Here is a 20,065-nt window from a genome sequence, read left to right as displayed (position 1 = left end):
ACTGTTTATAATTCACAATAGTGTTTAGACATGTTTTAGTTATTTGTCTTACTGCTAACTTTCTGGAAAACAAATATAAAAAAAATTGGCAGAACAAAATATTCTGCACTTTTATATCTGCAATTATAATAATGTTTCAAATTACTGAAACTTTTATGCATTAATTATGTGTAGCAGGAAAAGGAAAACTGATATCACAGAAACAAGAGCCAACTAAAAATATTTGTTCTGTCCAGCCATATAATTGCTGTCTAGAAGGTCTAGTCATTTTTTTATGTCTTCGATTATTACAGACATTGTATTTTTGTGTGTATTAATCCTTCATATATTTCATACTGTAAGGTAACAGCACCACCTGCTGGCCGTTTAATGCATAGATTCTAGTTTAATTTGCAATGTATTGTGGGATTGTTCCTGTTACATCATAGTCTTGTTTATGACACTGTGAGGGGAACAGCAGCCTTTATTCCTCCACGTGTCTTAGGAGAAACTACACCATTCGTGTTCTTCATGCTTCTTAAACAGCCTGCTCTAAGCATAGTTGGTAAGCTCTATCTAGGTTTTATAATCCTGTGTTTTATAACGTTTGTTGTATTAAATAGGTAATCATCAGCTATGTATTACCTCATGTTACCTATGTATTACCTCATGGTACCTATGTATTACCTCATGGTACCTATGTATTACCTCATGTTACTGTGTATTGCAGACTATCTGTATTTTATGCTCTGTGCAGTTATATATTCTGAAATGCTCCTGTTATTGCATCCTATAGTTTCACCCTTTCCTGTCACATCTGCAATCAATAAAATAAGGTTACAATTTTACAGCCTCTTTTCTTAAAGAAGACAGGGGGTTTAGCTACATGTCTCATTGCACACCCTGCTAAAGTGTATGAGGACAGTATAGTGAAACAACTGCTGAGAACAAGCTCAGAAGATCTCACGTTACAGAGCCCGCCATTATCCAAGCATACGGTTATTGCATACGGATATTGCAGCAACATCCTAACGGTCGGACCGGATAATCGGACCATACGGAGCCCGCCATTATCCACGCAGAGCCGACAAAGGGATATCACAGCGGTCGCCTAACTGTTGAATCATGTCTCAAGGACGAGCATCCTCTTTCAAGACGAGATCATGAGTTGGTTCCTCCAAGACATCATCCGTCAGCAATGCCGCCGCTATTGCCCACGCAAAAGCTGAAGCAGCAAAAGCAAGAAGCACCTTTGCTAAGCAAGAGATAGAATTGAAACTACAACAAGCATGCCTGGATGCAGAAAAAGCATGCCAACAAGCATGCCTGGATGCAGAGAAAGCGTACCTTGAAGCAACATTACAGAAACTTGCTATTGAAAAAGAAACAGCAGCTGCCATAGCAGAAGCCTTAGAAGCTGCCATATATTCTGATGACAGACGCAGCAGTGTGCTAGGCCTACAGCAAGTTACGATCCATTGCAGTGTACTGCAGAGCATGTCCATCAGCATTCTAAATCAAATGACGATCCAGACCCATAGGCGAAGACAGAGCATTTTGTCAAGTCAACCAGATAATTCGGACCCCCAGAAAGCCAACTATCAGTCTCCCTACCAAAAGCAAGGAAATACACATTGGGATGATACTGATTACAATAATCTTTCTCCAGAACAGACGATCCGGAATCTGTCCCAGCTTAAAGAGAATCCCTTCGCTTCAGAAAGGTACTACAGCAGTTGGACAAAACCAGAGACATCTAACAGGTATGATCGCACAGCATACATGTACTCTGACAACACTGCATCAGCTGACATCAGTGCCAATCAAGCCACGATGGACTTTGCCAAGTTCCTTGCTCGACGTGAGTTGGTCACTATGGGACTTGTAAAGTTCAGTGATCACGCTGAAAACTACAGGGCTTGGCGAGCCGCCTTCAAAAATACCATAAGAGACATAGGTCTATCATGTAGTGAAGAAGTGGATCTCTTGGTAAAATGACTAGGAAGTGAGTCTACCGAACACGCAAAGAGAATCAGAGACATTAATGTAAATTATCCAGATGTCGGCCTCAAAAGAATTTGGAATAGACTTGATGAATGCTATGGCTCAGTAGAGGTTATAGAAAGTGCCTTGTTTAAAAGAATAGAGGACTTTCCTAGAATAGCGAACAAGGATTATTCAAAGCTCAGAGAATTAACTGACTTGTTAATGGAGTTGTGTGTAGCAAAAGCAGAATGAGATCTTGTGGGGTTGACATATCTCGACACTGCTAGAGGTGTGAACCCCATAGTTCAAACACTCCAATATAACCTGCAAGACAAATGGGTTAAATATGGTTCTAGATATAAACAGACTTACAATGTACCATTTCCTTCATTCAATGTGTTTGTAGATTTTGTCTCAGAACAAGCAAACATTAGAAATGATCCTAGCTTTGATTTCATGCTGTCATGTGCCAATAACTCTGTTAGTAAACCTCGTAGAACAACTGTAGAGGTCCACAAAGCTAACATTTCTTCCACAGGGTCAGTTCGCAAAGAGTTCAGCTCCGGTCAAGGAGAAGACAAATCCAAGGACCCAAGCAGGCAGTGTCCCTTACACAAGAAGCCACATTCCTTACTTAAGTGCAGAGCTTTCAGAGAAAAGTCATTGGAAGAAAGGAAGGCCTTCCTTAAGGAGAACCGCATCTGCTACAAATGCTGCTCTTCAACATCCCACTTCGCCAGGGACTGTGAGGTTAGTGCAAGGTGTACCAAATGTGACAGCACCGAACATAACTCAGTTCTACACCCTGGACCACCATCGGATGCTTTGCCCCAAGAGCATAGCGGGGAGCTGAATGACTCAAATACTGACACTCCAGCCATTACTTCTAAGTGTACAGAAGTTTGTGGAAATCTCATAGGAGGCAAGTCCTGCTCTAAAATTTCCCTAGTGAGAGTCTACCCGGCAGACGAAAAGGACAAAGCCATCAAAGTATACGCGATTTTAGATGATCAGAGTAACAGGTCATTATCCAAGTCTGCCTTCTTTGATAGCTTTAACGTCAGAGGACCCAGTGCCCCCTACTCTTTGAAAACTTGTGCCGGTATAGTAGACAGCTGGTAGGAGAGCAACAGGCTATGTAGTCGAGTCTATAGATGGCCAAATGCATCTGCCCTTACCAACCATATTGGAATGTAACCAGATTCCTGACAACAGGTCAGAGATACCTATGCCTGAAGTGGCATCGTATCATCCTCATCTGAAGCGTATCGAACGCCTGATTCCTAACCTTGACCCAGAGACTCAAATAGTCTTGCTCCTTGGGAGAGATATTCTACGAGTCCACAAGGTTAGGCAGCATATCAATGGCTCTCACAAAGCTCCATATGCCCAGAGACTCGACCTTGGGTGGGTCATTGTAGGAGAGGACTGTTTAGGATAAGCACACAAACCGACAGTAGTTAACAACATGCTTACCAGTACGCTTGATCTCTCCTTCAACCATGTGAAAATCACTACTTCATAAAGGAGTCGCTACACAGCACTTCAGCACCAAGTATCTTAGCGAGTTGTGCCAATGATGATTGCATTCAGAATTGCGACCAAGATCACCTTGGGTGTACGGTCTTCCACAAGACCAAAGAAGATAATCGTATAGCAATGTCATTTGAAGATAGACTGTTCCTAGAGATGATGGAGCAAGGAATGGTGCAGGACAAAACGAAGAGCTGGATTGCATCTCTACCCTTGAAGCCTCAAAGACAACGCTTGCCTAACAACAGAGAACAAGTTTACAAACACTTTGTCTCCCTCATGCACAGCTTCTGTAGTAGACCAAAGATGAAAGACCATTTCTTAACCTTCATGGAGAAGATATGTAAGAACAGTCATGCAGAGTTAGCACCTACACTTCAAGACTTTGAGGACCACTGGCACCATGGTAAACACGTCCACACAGCTCTACAGCTAGAGCAGTCGAAGAATATAATTATCCAAGCTGTACAACGGGAAAATTATGCCAAAGAAATCGACGGTTTAACCAATCAACGACCAATACCAAAGGATAGTGTTCTGAGGAAAATCAGAGCAGCAAGAGAACTGCAACTCTCTTCCAACTTCGATATGAATGACGTAGAAAAATACCTAAGTGTACAAGTGTGTACTTGGACATTCAACCCACCGCATTCTTCACATATGGGAGGTGTATGGGAGAGAATGATAGGTGTCACAAGGAGAATCCTCGATTTAATCTTCTTACAGGAAGGATCTGCAAGACTGACACACGAAAGCGTGACAACAATCATGGCCGAAGTGTCAGCCATCATAAACGCAAGACCGTTGACTCCAATTTCCAGTGATCCTGATGACCCAACTGTTCTCACCCCAGCCCTGCTGCTTACGCAGAAGACCGACCCAAATTGCTCTCCACCTGGAGAATTTAATGTTAAAGACCGTTACAGGAGTCGATGGAGACAAGCACAGAGTCTCTCTAATGCTTTTTGGGACAAGTGGAAAAAACAGTACCTGCCTACTCTGCAAGAGAGGAGAAAGTGGCAAACCAGCAAGCCTAACCTCCAGCCTGGCGATATAGTACTAATGAAAGACTGTCAGTCTCGGAGAAATGAATGGCCATTAGGTCTCATTACCCAGACATTCCCAAGTAAGGATGGAATCGTACGTAAGGTGGAAGTAAAAATAGGAAAACAAGGCAAGACCAAATTGTTCCTCAGGCCAGTAGGGGAACTCATTCTGCTGTTCTCGTCCAATAAACACAATAGTGACGTTGGCTGACGTCAAGCGGGGAGTGTTCTGTCCAGCCATATAATTGCTGTCTAGAAGGTCTAGTCATTTTTTTATGTCTTCGATTATTACAGACATTGTATTTTTGTGTGTATTAATCCTTCATATATTTCATACTTTAAGGTAACAGCACCATCTGCTGGCCGTTTAATGCATAGATTCTAGTTTAATTTGCAATGTATTGTGGGATTGTTCCTGTTACATCATAGTCTTGTTTATGACACTGTGAGGGGAACAGCAGCCTTTATTCCTCCACGTGTCTTAGGAGAAACTACACCATTCATGCTCTTCATGCTTCTTAAACAGCCTGCTATAAGCATAGTTGGTAAGCACTATCTAGGTTTTATAATCCTGTGTTTATAACGTTTGTTGTATTAAATAGCTATGTATTACCTCATGGTACCTACAGTATGTATTACCTCATGGAACCTATGCATTACCTCATAGTCCCTATGCATTACCTCATAGTCCCTATGCATTACCTCATGGTCCCTATGTATTACCTCATGGTACCTATGTATTACCTCATGTTACTGTGTATTGCAGACTATCTGTATTTTATGCACTGTGCAGTTATATATTCTGAAATGCTCCTGTTATTGCATCCTATAGTTTCACCCTTTCCTGTCACATCTGCAATCAATAAAAGAAGGCTACAATTTTACAGCCTCTTTTCTTAAAGAAGACAGGAGGCTTAGCTACATGTCTCATTGCACACCCTGCTAACGTGTATGAGGACAGTATAATATTCATTGTCATATTTGAATTCAGGAGGCCAAAATCATTAAGAAACATCTCATTCCATAACTGAACCTGACAGAATTATGGGCTGTATACCAATATCACATATAAGCATAATGATTTTTTTAGATTTCCAAATGTGTCTGAAAAAAATATTTTGTGTCCCAATATTTTTTGATAAGCTGTCCAGAGAAAAATAAGAAGTCAAGTTGGCAACCCTATTTGGAAAGCGAGTAGAAAAAATCGAAAGCAAAGAGATGCCAGGTAGAGGTTCCCAGGAACCCTCATGTACTGGACGGTCAGTAGTGCGTCTCTCATGTAGTGCAGTCTTCTCCCTGACCAGTAGGTGTCTCTAGTGCACACAGTATTGTATTCCATAAATCCCTGTTTTGGAGCAGTGAGTCAGAAATCTGCGATGGAAGGAAGAGGGAGTCCGCTGAAACCTGTATGAAGTTTTCCACTTCCAATGCTGAATGACACGAGGAAGAAGGCAGCCTCTGTGCTCAGGGCTCCGGAGAGAGGCTGCATTACACCCGCTTTAACTCATTCCTCCCCAGCTGCAGTCAGTATCTTACATGTGATGAGTTTTTTCTCACATATCTGAAGTGGAGGAGCGGACTACCAGCATTGGTACTGAAAAGGCAGGTATATTGTGGTGGAGAGGACTGCCAGCACTGGTACAGAACTGACAGGTGCACTGTGGGAAAAAAAGACTGACAGGACCAGTAAAGGATTGACAGGTGCACTGTGAGGAGAAGACTGACAGCACAGGTACAGGATAGACACTTGCACTTTGGAGAAAAGGACTGACAGCACAGGAACAGGATAGACAGGTGCGCTGTGGAGAAAAGGACTGACAGCACAGGAACAGGATAGACAGGTGTGCTGTGGAGAAAAGGACTGACAGCAAAGGAACAGGATAGACAGGTGCACTGTGGAGAAAAGGACTGACAGCACAGGAACAGGATAGACAGGTGCACTGTGGAGAAAAGGACTGACAGCACAGGAACAGGATAGACAGGTGCGCTGTGGAGAAAAGGACTGACAGCACAGGAACAGGATAGACAGGTGCGCTGTGGAGAAAAGGACTGACAGCACAGGTACAGCATAGACAGGTGCACTGTGGAGAAATGGACTGACAGCACAGGTACAGCATAGACAGGTGCACTGTGGAGAAAAGGACTGACAGCACAGGAACAGGATAGACAGGTGCGCTGTGGAGAAAAGGACTGACAGCACAGGTACAGCATAGACAGGTGCACTGTGGAGAAAAGGACTGACAGCACAGGAACAGGATAGACAGATGCATTGTGGAGAAAAGGACTGACAGCACAGGTACAGCATAGACAGGTGCACTGTGGAGAAAAGGACTGACAGCACAGGTACAGGATAGACAGGTGCACTGCTCTGTACACAGGTTTTGGGCAGCACCTGGAGCTGTATGAGATGGTCTCTGCAGCTCAGAGTGTGGGGCATCCTCAGTAGGCAGTTGTAGTGGGTACCTGGGAGCAGGGAGCATGCAGAGGGCACCACTAACTTTCCCCTGGTCACTCTGGCTCTCCTACCTGATACTGCTGCCCTTGGCACAGGGGGCACTGGTAGAAAGCAGCAGACGAGTTACTATGGACAGTGGCTTTGTGTACAGACGTCTGAAGAACCACGAGAAGAGAGAGATGCAGAAGGAGATCCTCTCCATCCTAGGTCTGCCCCATAGACCTAGACCCCTACATGGACTCAGCCCTGCCCAGCAGCACCAACCTGGGAAACTGAACTCAGCACCCCTCTTCATGCTGGACTTGTATAATGCCATGTCTGGTCAGGAGCAAGCAATGGACATGAAGGGTTGGTCAAACAGACCTCCACATAGTCATCAGGTGAAGAGTCTACTGAGCAGCCCCCTGAGCAGCCAGCAGGACAGCGCATTCCTCAATGATGCCGACATGGTCATGAGCTTTGTTAACCTGGGTGAGTGTTACCTCCATGTCCATGACTGGGGAAGGATCTATATTACTATATACAATAAATCTATCTGGTTATATATAATATAGGTATATAATATTTACAATAGATCAATGTGGCTATATACAAATGATCAATATTACTATATATCCAGGTGACTAAAATGGATCTACAGTATGACTACATAGAATAGATCTATGTGACTATATACAGTAGATCCATATGATGATATGAAATAGATCTATATGATTATATATAAGTTAGATCCATATTACTATATAAAATAGATCCACATGACTATATACTATAGATCCTTATGACTATTTACTATAAATCTATATGACTATATACTATAGATCCACATGACTATATACTATAGATCCATATGACTAAAGACAAAAATATATGAATCCATATAATATTCTAGGAGTGATCTTTTTCATATTATTCCTTATTCATTTGTTGCAATCTGCATAGACTATTGTTCTCCAGACTTACATATATGCAGTACATATGGGATGCAGTACATATGGGAGATATTTATTGCCCAGCAATGATACTTTTTTCAGTATGCACATGAATTTAATTAAGAAACATGTGGGAGACACACATTAAATTGATCACTTGGAAATCTGTTGGAAAACTGGAATTGAATCACACTGCTCAATATCACCACTGTGGATAGCAGTATGTGCACAGAATGGCAGTATTACTTTAAATGATGGTATGGGGACTCTAGATGACAATGGAAAGATTGCGGCATCATGTGACAGCACATGGCAATGCATTTCAAGTGGCTGTGAAGTAATACCGTAGTAGCTACTACAATGACACCATAAACAGCAGACCAGGAGAGGATGGGCTCTGTCAGGTGGATGGGTATCAGTGCTACTGTGCTGTAGATGTATCTAAGGGTTTGCTGGGATCTCTTGATCCTATTCACATATTGGACATTAAAAATATTTAGTAAATTCATATTTGTCTCTCGGTAGATTGTTTCTTATGTAGTTTTGTCTCTTTAGATTTAGTTTATTTTGCTTTTTAGTCATTGCTTTAGGAGCCATCAGTCACACTTCCCTGTATTGTCACATACAGTAGGTCTAGAGTGAATAATATATTGCTATTGTCATTGGGTACTGGCCATTGTGATTAGTGGACTTGTATCGGACAACTCATATTAGCATTGTCATCATTATTATGCTTGATTTATACAGCATCATTATAGTCAGAGGTCCTGCCGCAAAATTGCAGGACCTTGTAAAAGCGAGTTCTGTCCTTAAGAGCTTACAATGTATATAGCAAGGAGTTAGAATGAACGTGAGTCTATTACAGACCCTAGTCCCCAGCCAACATAGGGTCCAATGATCGGAACTGACAGTTTTATAGACCCATATGAAGCTGTCAGTTCAGGTCATGAGACTTGTGGTCAGATGCTCCCATAACTCATTCATCTAAAAATGGACGAAAGGTGAGTGAAGACCAAGTGTGTTTCGATTAAGAGACAGATTTCACTTTTCTTTTCTCTGTCAGTCTAAAGCCCCCGTTACACACTGCGATATCGCTAGCAATATCGCTGTAAAGTCATCGATTTTGTGACGTTGCAGCGATATTGCTAGCGATATCGCTGCATGTGATACTTACCTCCGACAGGCTCCCCCGCTGGTTATCGCTGATCGCGCGAGAAGCTCCTGGACCATTTCTCGTCGGGCGCTTCCTGCTGGGCTTCCTGTGGCGCCGACAAGCGACGCGTGGTCGCGGGCAGGAGGACGTCAGGATCGCCGCGTCTGACAGGTAAGTAGCGACCCCCGACCCCAGCGGTGTCGCTGGTGAGATCTGCCTGTGTGGCAGCTCACTAGCGACCACCTAGCGATGCACCAGCGATCCTGACCGCGTCATATCGCTAGTCGGGATTGCTGGTGCATCGCTAGGTGTAACGGTACCCTTTTAGGAGGTGAAAGATTTAGGTTGGTTTTAGAGATCTCTGTAAACAGATTATGGTAATTGGGTTCCAGAAAGAGAGGAGAAAGGCCTGAAGTTCTGGAGGCTAAAATGTAAAGTGGAAGAAAATATCAAGTGCACCGTATTTGCTCGTAGGTCCAAGGCTGTATTCACAGCTATTGCTGCCCAAGGCACTAATGATATGTCCCATTGAATGTCTTTTTAGACTGGACATTGTCTTGATTTACTATTTTTTTGAATGCTGATACCAATAGTTTGCCAATTTTAGGATAAGGCCACAGAGTGCAGTCCTGACGCTGTCAAAGCTCTTAAGGACAATCTGCGATAAACAATAAAATGATAGTTTATTGTTTGACGTCTCTAAAGGTACTGTCACACTTAGCGATGCACCAGCGATCCCGACCAGCGCTATGACGCCGTCAGGATCGCTGGTGCATCGCTAAGTGGTTGCTAGTGAGCTGTCACACAGGCAGATCTCACCAGCGACATCGCTGGGGATGGGGGTCGCTACTTACCTGTCACACTAGGCGATCCTGCGTCCTCCCGCCCGGCTCGTCGTTCGTCTCTCCACAGGAAGCGCCGCAGGAAGCTGACGACGAGAAACAGTCCTGGACGTTCTCGTGCGATCAGCGATAACCAGCGGGGGAGCGGGTCGTAGGTAAGTATCAGACACAGCGATATCGCTAGCAATATCGCTATAACGTCACAAGTTATAGCGATATTGCTAGAGATATCGCTTAGTGTGACAGGCCCTTAACATAAATGTCATTGGAGGTGCTATCAATGGTGGAGAATAACGGGATTTACAGAGCACCACAAATGATATCAGTGACTGGTTATGTGTCTGGATAGCAATTTCTGCACATTAAATATATAGGTAATTTCTCAAGCTATGGCTTGCCGTCTTCCTTCTTTAATTGATGTTGATGACGCCATGTGTCATCCACATTGCTGGGAGAACTCTTGCACCTGTGCACAGAAATCACAGCTCGTGCCTGCACACTGTGCTTTGTCCTACTGCAGGCACAGCCAAAAACATAAGTGCGCATGCGCCTGCTGTAGGGCAAAGCACAGTGCGCAGGCGCGAGCTACAATTTCTGTGCACAGGCGTAAGATTTTGCCCAGCAATGTGGATGACGCGAGGCACTGAATAAGGTCATAGCTTTAGTTGTTATATGACAATACTGGTAACAAGTTCCCTTTAACTATTACAAGGCAGAAATGGTTTATGAAATAAAATTTTTAATCAATTGCTAGGACTGAGCTTGGCAATGTTTATTTGTGGCTCCTAGTGTGTGGTGTAGTGAAGCGGGTAAATGAGTGCTATGACTTTGTGCCCACCTTTTTGGGGTTGTGCAATGCTGAGGCATAAGAATATTTACAGTGTGTAAATTGTCACCTATTGCTCGCCATGTTTGCCACTTGGTAAGGAGAAAGCATATCAAGATGCAGAAGTCATGGTCTGTTGCTGCTGAGGATGAAAACTACCAACTTTTATATTGATGTCTAGGAATATCAACAATAGCATTCTTGCTCATTAATTTTGAGAACTCGCACAAGGAGAAAGCTGCATGTGCATGGCCATATGTCCTTTGTATCCAGCGCTTGACAGGTCCCCCTTCTTCATCTAAATCAGGGTCCTCACAGTGGGAACCCACATCTCTCATACATATACAGTATGGTTCATTCTGTAGATATGTCATAAATATACAATACTAGCTGAAGAGCCCGGCGCTGCCCGGGCATAGTAACTAACTACGGTTAGTTATAACAAATTTTAATGATTATATCTATATATATATATAAAGCTGACTGTAGAGTCCCGCCCACTCCACATAGCCACATTCCCTATAATATCTCACATCATCCCATCAGCCAGAGCTACTGGACTACTACCCCTAATATCCCACATCATCCCGTCAGCCAGAGCCACCGGACAACTACCACTAATATCCCACATCATCCCGTCACAGCCACCGGGCTACTACCCCTAATATCCCACATCATCTCGTCAGCCAGAGCCACCGGACTACTACCCCTAATATCCCACATCATCCCATCAGCCAGAGCCACCGGATTACTACCCCTAATATCCCACATCATCCTGTCAGCCAAAGCCACCGAACTACTACCCCTAATATCCCACATCATCCCATCAGCCAGAGCCACCGGACTACTCCCCCTAATATCCCATATCATCCCGTCAGCCAGAGCCACCAGACTACTACCCCTAATATCCCACATCATCCCATCAGCTTGGGGTCAGAAAAAGAGCGCTGAGTGGAACAGTCCTAACTTCCATACCGGGGATCCCTTTAAGAGAGGCCTGGCGTCAGAACCAGAGCGCTGACTGGATTTGCCCTGACTTCCATACCAATGATCCCTTTAATAGAAGCCTGGGGTGAGAATAAGAGCGCTGAGGGATTTACCCTAACTTCCATACTGGAGATCCCTTTTAGAAAGGCCTGGGGTCAGTACCAAAGGGCAGAGTGGATTTGCCCTAACATCCTTACCGGAGATCCCTTTAAGAGAGGCCTGGGGTCAGTACCAAAGTGCAGAGTGGACTTGCCCTCACTTCCATACCAATGATCCCTTTAAGAGGGGCCTTGGGTCAGAACCAGAGCGCTGAGTGGATTTGCCCTGACTTGCATACCAATGATCCCTTTAATAGAACCCTGGGGTCAGAATCAAAGCGTTGAGGGATTTGCCCTAACTTCCATGCAGGAGATCCCTTTAAGAGAGCCTGGGGTCAGTACCAAAGCGCAGAGTGGATTTACCCTAACTTCCATACCAATGATCCCTTTAAGAGACCCTGGGATCAGAACCACAGAGCTGAGTGGAATGGTCCTAACTTCTATACCGGGGATCCCTTTAAGAGAGGCCTGGGGTCAAAACCAAAGCACTGGATGGATTTGCTCTGACTTCCATACCAAAGATCTCTTTAAGAGGGAAGATGTGCCTATAGAATGGAAGATGTGTGATGTGTATATGGACAGGGAGGGGGGACTCATTTCTGTCATGCACTCTGTGCTCCTTTTTTGGGGGAAGACAATGGCTGGGAGCTTATGTTCCCAGGGATGCTAGATTTCTCCCACCATGTCAGTGTCTGCTGAGGTGTTGTCAAGTGGGAAAACTTGCTCATAGCAGCCAGTCACAGCTCAGCTTCTTTTAACCAGCTCTGGTGAAATGAGAGATGCTTAGTGATTGGTTGCAAGGAAAACTGTTGCTCATAGCAACTAATCACAGCTCAGCTTCTTTTGAACAGCTCTGGTGAAATGAAAGGTGCTTCGTGATTGGTTGGTGATACACACATTCAGTTTTATATATATAGATAGGGCTTACTCTTCGATTTGTAGTCATAGACGACATCTATGTTAATCAATGGTTGTGCAATTGAGTGGAAGACAACAGTTTTAACAGGGATATTTGCTCTATTAAGCAGACTTAGAATATTGAGGCCTACACTGGGTATGAAATTGCCCTAAACATAACCATGCACAGTCACTGGTTTATATGTCCTCCAAACACCTCTAAAGCCTTTCCCCTATACACCTGGACATCACCAAACACATCCAATAGTCACATGGACCCTCTTAATTGCCATGTTAAGCAGATGTTTATTCTAATATGTTTTTCAACCTTAAACTGGTGTGCCAGTTTGGATGAAGCGGAATTACTCATGCTTGACTGCCAGTCCACTAATTCTTCATTCTTGGAGAATATAGCGCTTGGCTATGCCTGGCAGTCCTAAAGAGAGTGAACAGAGTGATGATCAAGCATGAGGAGCGCTGCTCCATTCAAACTACGGACAGAAGGCCCCCCATTCTGGCAATCGTTAGCGGTCTCATCAATCAGACTCCCACCTATCTAGAAGTCAACTGTAGCAAAACATCTAATACTACCTGTGTTTGGTAAAGATGGATCCTATGTATGATATATTATTATTGGTTTTCAAGAACTAGAAGCTCATCCTCATACCTAATAAAATGTAAAATGCAGAAGCAAAAAAGGCAGAAAATGATAAAAAAAATTAAGAGATATATTTAGTGCTTCAACTGTCATCTAAAAATGTGCAATCTGTGAAACAATAGCAGTTTTATTAGCGTTACCAGTAGTAGTATGCTCGAGAATATGTTGATTTGAATGGGAATGTTCTAGCAAATATTTTATGGTGTTTTGCCGGTTTTGGGTGGATTCTTTCCACATTATTCATGTTACATCTTAGATCTTCTATTGTTCCACATAACAATAACAGTTCATTCACATAACAGTTATAAAGGTTCTGCAGTCTTAAATATACTGCTGTCAGCATTTCTACCCAGCATGTTACTTCCCAGGATGAGTGTTGGGGGAGTCCTAGAATATCAACTGTGGCTCTCATATTTAAACAGCATTCCTATAACATATAATGGCTAAATTGAAAAATAAATAGATGAAATAAAATACTGTAAGTGCTGGTATCTGAGAGACGTTTTGCTCGGATTGTGAACATGATGCAAGTCATCATTTTTTATTTCCTGTTTAAAATGATGGTAGCGAATATCTGCACTTCCTAGCAAACAGCCCAAGGAAAACACACAAGAAGTTAGAAAAAAAATCTAGTAGTCATTCAGTCCTATTGTTGGGAGTGATTGTGAGCTTTTCCACTGTTTTTGTATCAGTTTCCATTCAAGAGCAGAACTTCGGATCCATTATTGTTACGATGACAAGAGGCTGCAGACTTTCACATTCAGCATCCGTGAAACCCTTGGTTTCCTGATATACACTTTTTATTCTCCGTGTTATGACTTTAGCAACAACTGATGACTGGATGATCCATGTACAGATCTGCTGGCCAATCAAGTAATAAATAAAAAAAAATAAATAAAAAGGGTAGTGAAAACCGGTACAAATATCATATGGAGAAATCTAATAAACCTGTCAAATCCAGTTGTAATCAACATACCACCAAAGTGTACTACCAAGGACTATAATTGACCGGTTGTAACATTACACATAGAACAAGGGGGAGGACGAATCCAAAACACAACCAATGGTCATAATAAAATTGCTTTATTTAAGTGGTAAGGCAAGGAACAAATACAACATGCTTCGTAGCTAAAAAATCATTGCCAGCGGATAAGGACACTGAAAACCATGTTGCCAGTACTAGAAGGAAATACTATAACTGAATGGCAAATGCCACATGATGATACATATCCCTGTGTCCGCCACCCTCTGTCTGCCATTTGCTACTTCCTCCAGGTAATATGCATTATTTATATGCAAATACATTTTGACCTTTGTTGGATTTGTTGCCTATCAGCTTGGTTAGCAACCATTATACCACAGGTATTCCATTAGGATATGTTTGCTGATTAGGCCTTCGGTGTATATATATCGTCATGTGGCATTTGCCATTCAGTTATAGTATTTCCTTCTAGTACTGGCAACATGGTTTTCTGTGTCCTTATCCGCTGGCAATGATTTTTTAGCTACGATGCATGTTGTACTTGTTCCTTGCCTTACCTCTTAAATAAAGCAATTTTATTATGACCATTGGTTGTGTTTTGGATTCGTCCTCCCCCTTGGCCAATCAAGTATCAGTTTCAGAAATATCACATGGATATTGAAAATACTGATGTGATTAAAGTTTGCCCTTTTGCCTTCTATCATATTTTTCAGCTTCTTCCTAAAATCCAACATAAAAAGGTTTTTTTAAGTTTACATTGTTGTAATATTTTTTTTTTACTTTTTATTTTTTTAATACATTTTTGTGTTCTTTTCTGCAATGATTTTATTACCCTAGCCTTAAAGCTATTTAGGGTTAGAAAACGATGTAAAAATAAAACATAAAAGACCTTGATTCGTTAACACTGCCATTTCATACGCGTCTTAATAGGGGGGAGGTGTTATTTTTTCTTCTTTTATTGCCTTTTTTGTTAGCAATTATTAGAGGATTAGTGATAGTAGCCACAAAAGGTACAACAGAAGCTTCAACAGGTATAAGTAGTGTTTTCAGGAGAGAGAACATACGAATAGTATAATGTTCTGAGCTCTATGTCAGTATTTCAGGAATCATTCCGCCCGTCTCATACAAATGAGGTTCACATTTGTACATAGTGAATAGACATTTTTCAGCTCTCCAAGTCTGATAAGAAAACTGCTGAAAGGAAGACAGCTGCTGACCTTCCTTTTCAGCAGGGGATTTTGACGGTGGCTGTCCTCTTGCCATATATTTTATTATTGTAGTTTCCTGCTTTTCATATTGGATTTTGTTTCTGGTTTCAGATTTTATCACTTATTGTTGACATGATAACCCTGTTGCTTACATCATCTGAAGAATGCTGAATCATGAGCCTCCTTAAAGGGAACCTTTCGCTCGATTCATGCTGCCCAAATCATGGACATAATGAATCAGAGCCAGGCATGATTACAGCCAGTTATGTTTTACAATGAAACGCTCTAGTGTGTCATAGGAAATGTAGTTAGAAGATCCAGCAGGGGACTGTAGCCAGAGAGGAGACTAGTCCGACTTCGCCCCTGGCCAGCTTTTCCCAATACTGCTCCACGTGATTGATACTTTTCTTGCTATGAGAGAGGCCTTTCAATCACCTGCAGCTATGTGGCGCCCCTGAGGCTCAGTCACCACAGAGGTACTGCACCTCCTCCTGAGGTGTAGTATCCCACCATCCAGGTAAGGTGGGGACTCCCAACCACACTCCAACACCTGCACCCCACACCACAAAGTAGTAAATAAGAAACTGGGTCTGAGCAGAAAAAGTAAATTAATGTGCATGCAAAATGTAATTGCATATGAACACATGACCTTTACACAGAGAAAACCAAAAGCAAAACACAAAACAAATATCCTGGAATAAAAAAGTAAAAAAATATATTGCAAAAATTGCATGAAGGTAGTAATAATAGTAATAATAAGGGTATTTAGTTAACATAATTTTGATCAAAATAATGTAGAAGCCATCCCGCCACGTCACGGCAACCCTTGTGGGACAGTCCTAACTCTTGTATTTAAAACCTTTCCACTTGTCAAGTGAGGTAAATGTGAACAAGGACAGAGGGACTGAACCACCAGTAATAGTATAGGCCAGACAGGATGGATTTTCCAACTCAGAAACAGGGCGGTCACACCCTTATATGCACAGAATGCACATTGAAACAAATAAGAAACTGGGTCTGAGCAGAAAAAGTAAATTAATGTGCATGCAAAATGTAATTGCATATGAACACATGACCTTTACACAGAGAAAACCAAAAGCAAAACACAAAACAAATATCCTGGAATAAAAAAGTAAAAAAATGTTGCTTTTGGTTTTCTCTGTGTAAAGGTCATGTGTTCATATGCAATTACATTTTGCATGCACATTAATTTACTTTTTCTGCTCAGACCCAGTTTCTTATTTGTTTCAATGTGCATTCTGTGCATATAAGGGTGTGACCGCCCTGTTTCTGAGTTGGAAAATCCATCCTGTCTGGCCTATACTATTACTGGTGGTTCAGTCCCTCTGTCCTTGTTCACATTTACGTCACTTGACAAGTGGAAAGGTTTTAAATACAAGAGTTAGGACTGTCCCACAAGGGTTGCCGTGACGTGGCGGGATGGCTTCTACATTATTTTGATCAAAATTATGTTAACTAAATACCCTTATTATTACTATTATTACTACCTTCATGCAATTTTTGCAATATATTTTTTTACTTTTTTATTCCAGGATATTTGTTTTGCTTTTGGTTTTCACAACAAAGTAGTGTAGCAAAGCACCTTCGGCGGCTCCCTGCTTGGAGTATAGCAAAGCACCCATTGGTGGCTCCCTGCTTGGAACACGAAACGTGCTGAGAGGTGGGTGGAGTTAGTTGACATTACAAGGAGCGGGAAGAGTTTAGAATTAGAGGTCAGTTGGTTAGAGAGCTGGAGAGAAGCTTCCTGGAGAGAGGGATAGATGGATGGAAGTGCTGCAGCAGATCCCTGTGACCTGGGTCTGCTGCCACGGGAAAGGAAGAGAGAGAGCAACATAGACTGAAAGTCTGATTCTCCATAGAAAGCAAGGATTAGTACAGAACGTGAGGAGTAAAAGAGAACAGAGGACCTGGGTTAGAGGAGAACCCTTCCTAGAAGTTCTAAGCGCAAGGCCGGGGCCAGGTTGTATGGATACTAATGGTCCTGCAGCAAACACCGGAGGAATAGAAGTAGTGACCACTTTATTCCCACACAAGACTTGGGGGCACAACAGCAACTGGATAGTGAGCCTGGACTTAGTAGCATGGAGTCCCTGAAGCAGGCTACAGCTGTCTGCCGTACAAGTAAAGTTCATAAGAACATCGGACAGGAGGAACTCCAGTGTAACTCAGTACTAGGAGTACTTCATTTAAAGGCGCTATAAGAGGAGACGTTCAGAAAGGCACATGTTGGCAGAGTGTGGGAAAGGAGTATTCCATCTGGCCTGGAGGTTGACTGAGTCCCTGACCCGGAGGACACGGCACGGAGGCAGGCACCTGTTTGCACAACAGACTGTGAGTAAAGCTTTGGAACTACATACTCTGTTCTCCTCCACTTATTCCTGCGCCAACACACCAGGCACTGCTACATCTTGGTGCTCGACATTGCCTCACCTACGCCTTCCCTTGACCTCTATATTTACACTGCCCTGGGACTACAGCTTCACCTGTGGGGAGCTATAACATCTTTGCTGCCCCATACCATCAGTCCCAGAGGATCTGCATGCAGCGTCGGCTTAACACTTCCCTTGCCGAACACCACAGGTGGCGTCACAAACTATTCATTTCAACTACATTTCACCATTCAATTTCCCTGTTACATTGGGCGCCCAGGGCCACGGACCGGGTCACCGCTGCTGTGACATTCCCTTCTGAGAGGCCGGCCCGGTACCGAGTACCCCTTCGCCCTGGGAGGGCATCACAGCAGCACTGGAGGAAGCTGCTTGTGGGTGGTATAAGCAGGTGTGTGAATGCAATGGTGCAGAAGATGAAAACACAGTGATAACTTATCCAAAGATTATTTATTACTCTATCACACCAGTTTAGGTGATTAGGATACAGAACTAGGATGGATTGACAAATTATTGGAATGCAGTGAAGTATTCTATAATGGAAATGTATCCCCCTTTTTGGGGGTGGGAAGTGCTATAACAATTCTAACAATGAAAACTCTATCTTAACAAGGCAACAAACAATAATGATGGGTAATAACGTCTCGGTCCTAATACCCTGGTCTGTAGTGCTTCACAGTCAGTCTTGTACTCTTCACCATCGTCGCTTAGTCAGTATGTCAGCAGTAACAATCTCAGTACAGGCCCTAATGGGAGTCAGTGGTACTTCTCTGTTAAGCAACAAGTCCCTTATCGACTAGTCGCTTCAGCAATCAGTTTACTCCAGCCACCTCAGTTTCTGTTTCCTCTGTACCGTAATTTACACCGCAGTCGTCTGAGTTCTTCTGATCGGCTCCCTCTCTCCGGTCGTCTCGATCCCTCTGGTTGGCTCTCTCTCGGATCCCTCTTCCTTGATTCCTCTGATCATCTCTCTCTCTCGATTCCCCTAAACGTCTCTCTCTCTCGGGTCATCTCGATCCCTGTGCTTGGCCCTCTGTCTTGGATCCCTGTACCTCATTCAAGGCTGAGGCTTCACTTCTCTGTCCTTTGCTAGTAGTTGCGGCTATAAGCCAGCTCATCTACTTCCATACGTCTGTCCTGATATAGGTTCAGGCATCACCTCCTCCCCTTTTCTGCTCCTGGGCATTTTATAATTCTTAGCTGCGACACAGTTACACATGACCTTGTGTCCCTCTCTTTTTGTTCCTCCCCGGCAACCCACACCTATTTTATGATTCCTGCTTGTTCTCTTTTTGTTCAGATTCTTACAAGCTCAGGCTGCTGGATGGCGATGTTTGCATATGTAAGTTTCACTGTACACTCAGCTACTGAATCCTTAAACCTCTTACAATACTCTCTTTAAACTCGCCAGTCCTTGGGACAGAAAGACCACATTGTCCCATGTTGCTCATCATGGGCGATCCTAGCGTTGCTAGTAATCAAGAACATCCCTGTGTCTCCTGCATTATGTAATGCCAGATGAAGTCATCCTCTACGTACCTTGTGGGGGGGACACCAGTGTTTGCATGCTCAGTTCTGCGAGTCCCTTTTTAACTAATTTCTCCTGGAGCACTGGGACTTCTGATACCCCTACTGTGAGCACAGTCCTTGATCTATACTATGAGGTGGTTTCAGGTTGTAGTTGTTATGGATCTGCAACTCAGGACTAGGGTAGAAAGGGGAAAAGGTGACCCTGTACTAGGACTAGGCTGAAACCCTACGATGGGGTGGGCGACCTATTCCTTGTGAATAGACCCACCAATTTTTCCTAGGCTAAACTGTGTCCCTGAACGATCTAGGGACTGGGAACAAAAACTGGTAACCTCCTAGTAGGAAAATATAGGAAGCTGCAGAAATGAATGGAAAAACAAAAAACAAAACAGGCAGAACTAGTGGACCCAGAACTGCACAATATCACACACAGAAAGCAATCAAAGCAACAAGCCAGAACACTAGCGGATTAACACTGTTGTCCAGCAAGGACGGGGAGGCAGGTGCTGGGTAATAAAGGGAGATACAATCACCTGACCTAAGAC

At 43.2% G+C, this 20,065-nt stretch overlaps 1 protein-coding gene and 1 long non-coding RNA gene across 3 annotated transcripts in view; one reads left to right on the top strand and one right to left on the bottom strand.

Annotated features, from left to right (window-relative positions):
* Positions 1 to 20,065, bottom strand: part of LOC141083020 (uncharacterized) — a 169,510-nt gene that overhangs the window by 91,412 nt on the left and 58,033 nt on the right. The window lies entirely within an intron of this gene.
* Positions 5,931 to 20,065, top strand: part of BMP6 (bone morphogenetic protein 6) — a 311,140-nt gene continuing 297,005 nt past the window's right edge. The window contains exon 1 of the mRNA XM_073567047.1: positions 5,931 to 7,470. Within this exon, the coding sequence (XP_073423148.1) occupies positions 7,023 to 7,470 (448 nt within the window). The 5' untranslated portion in view covers positions 5,931 to 7,022. The remainder of the gene's footprint in view (positions 7,471 to 20,065) is intronic.

This window comes from Dendrobates tinctorius, unplaced genomic scaffold (assembly GCF_039654945.1).
Source record: "Dendrobates tinctorius isolate UK_male_01 unplaced genomic scaffold, ASM3965494v1 ptg000004l, whole genome shotgun sequence".
Classification (NCBI taxonomy): Eukaryota; Metazoa; Chordata; class Amphibia; order Anura; family Dendrobatidae; genus Dendrobates; species Dendrobates tinctorius.
This window is presented reverse-complemented; position numbering and strand designations above follow the sequence as displayed.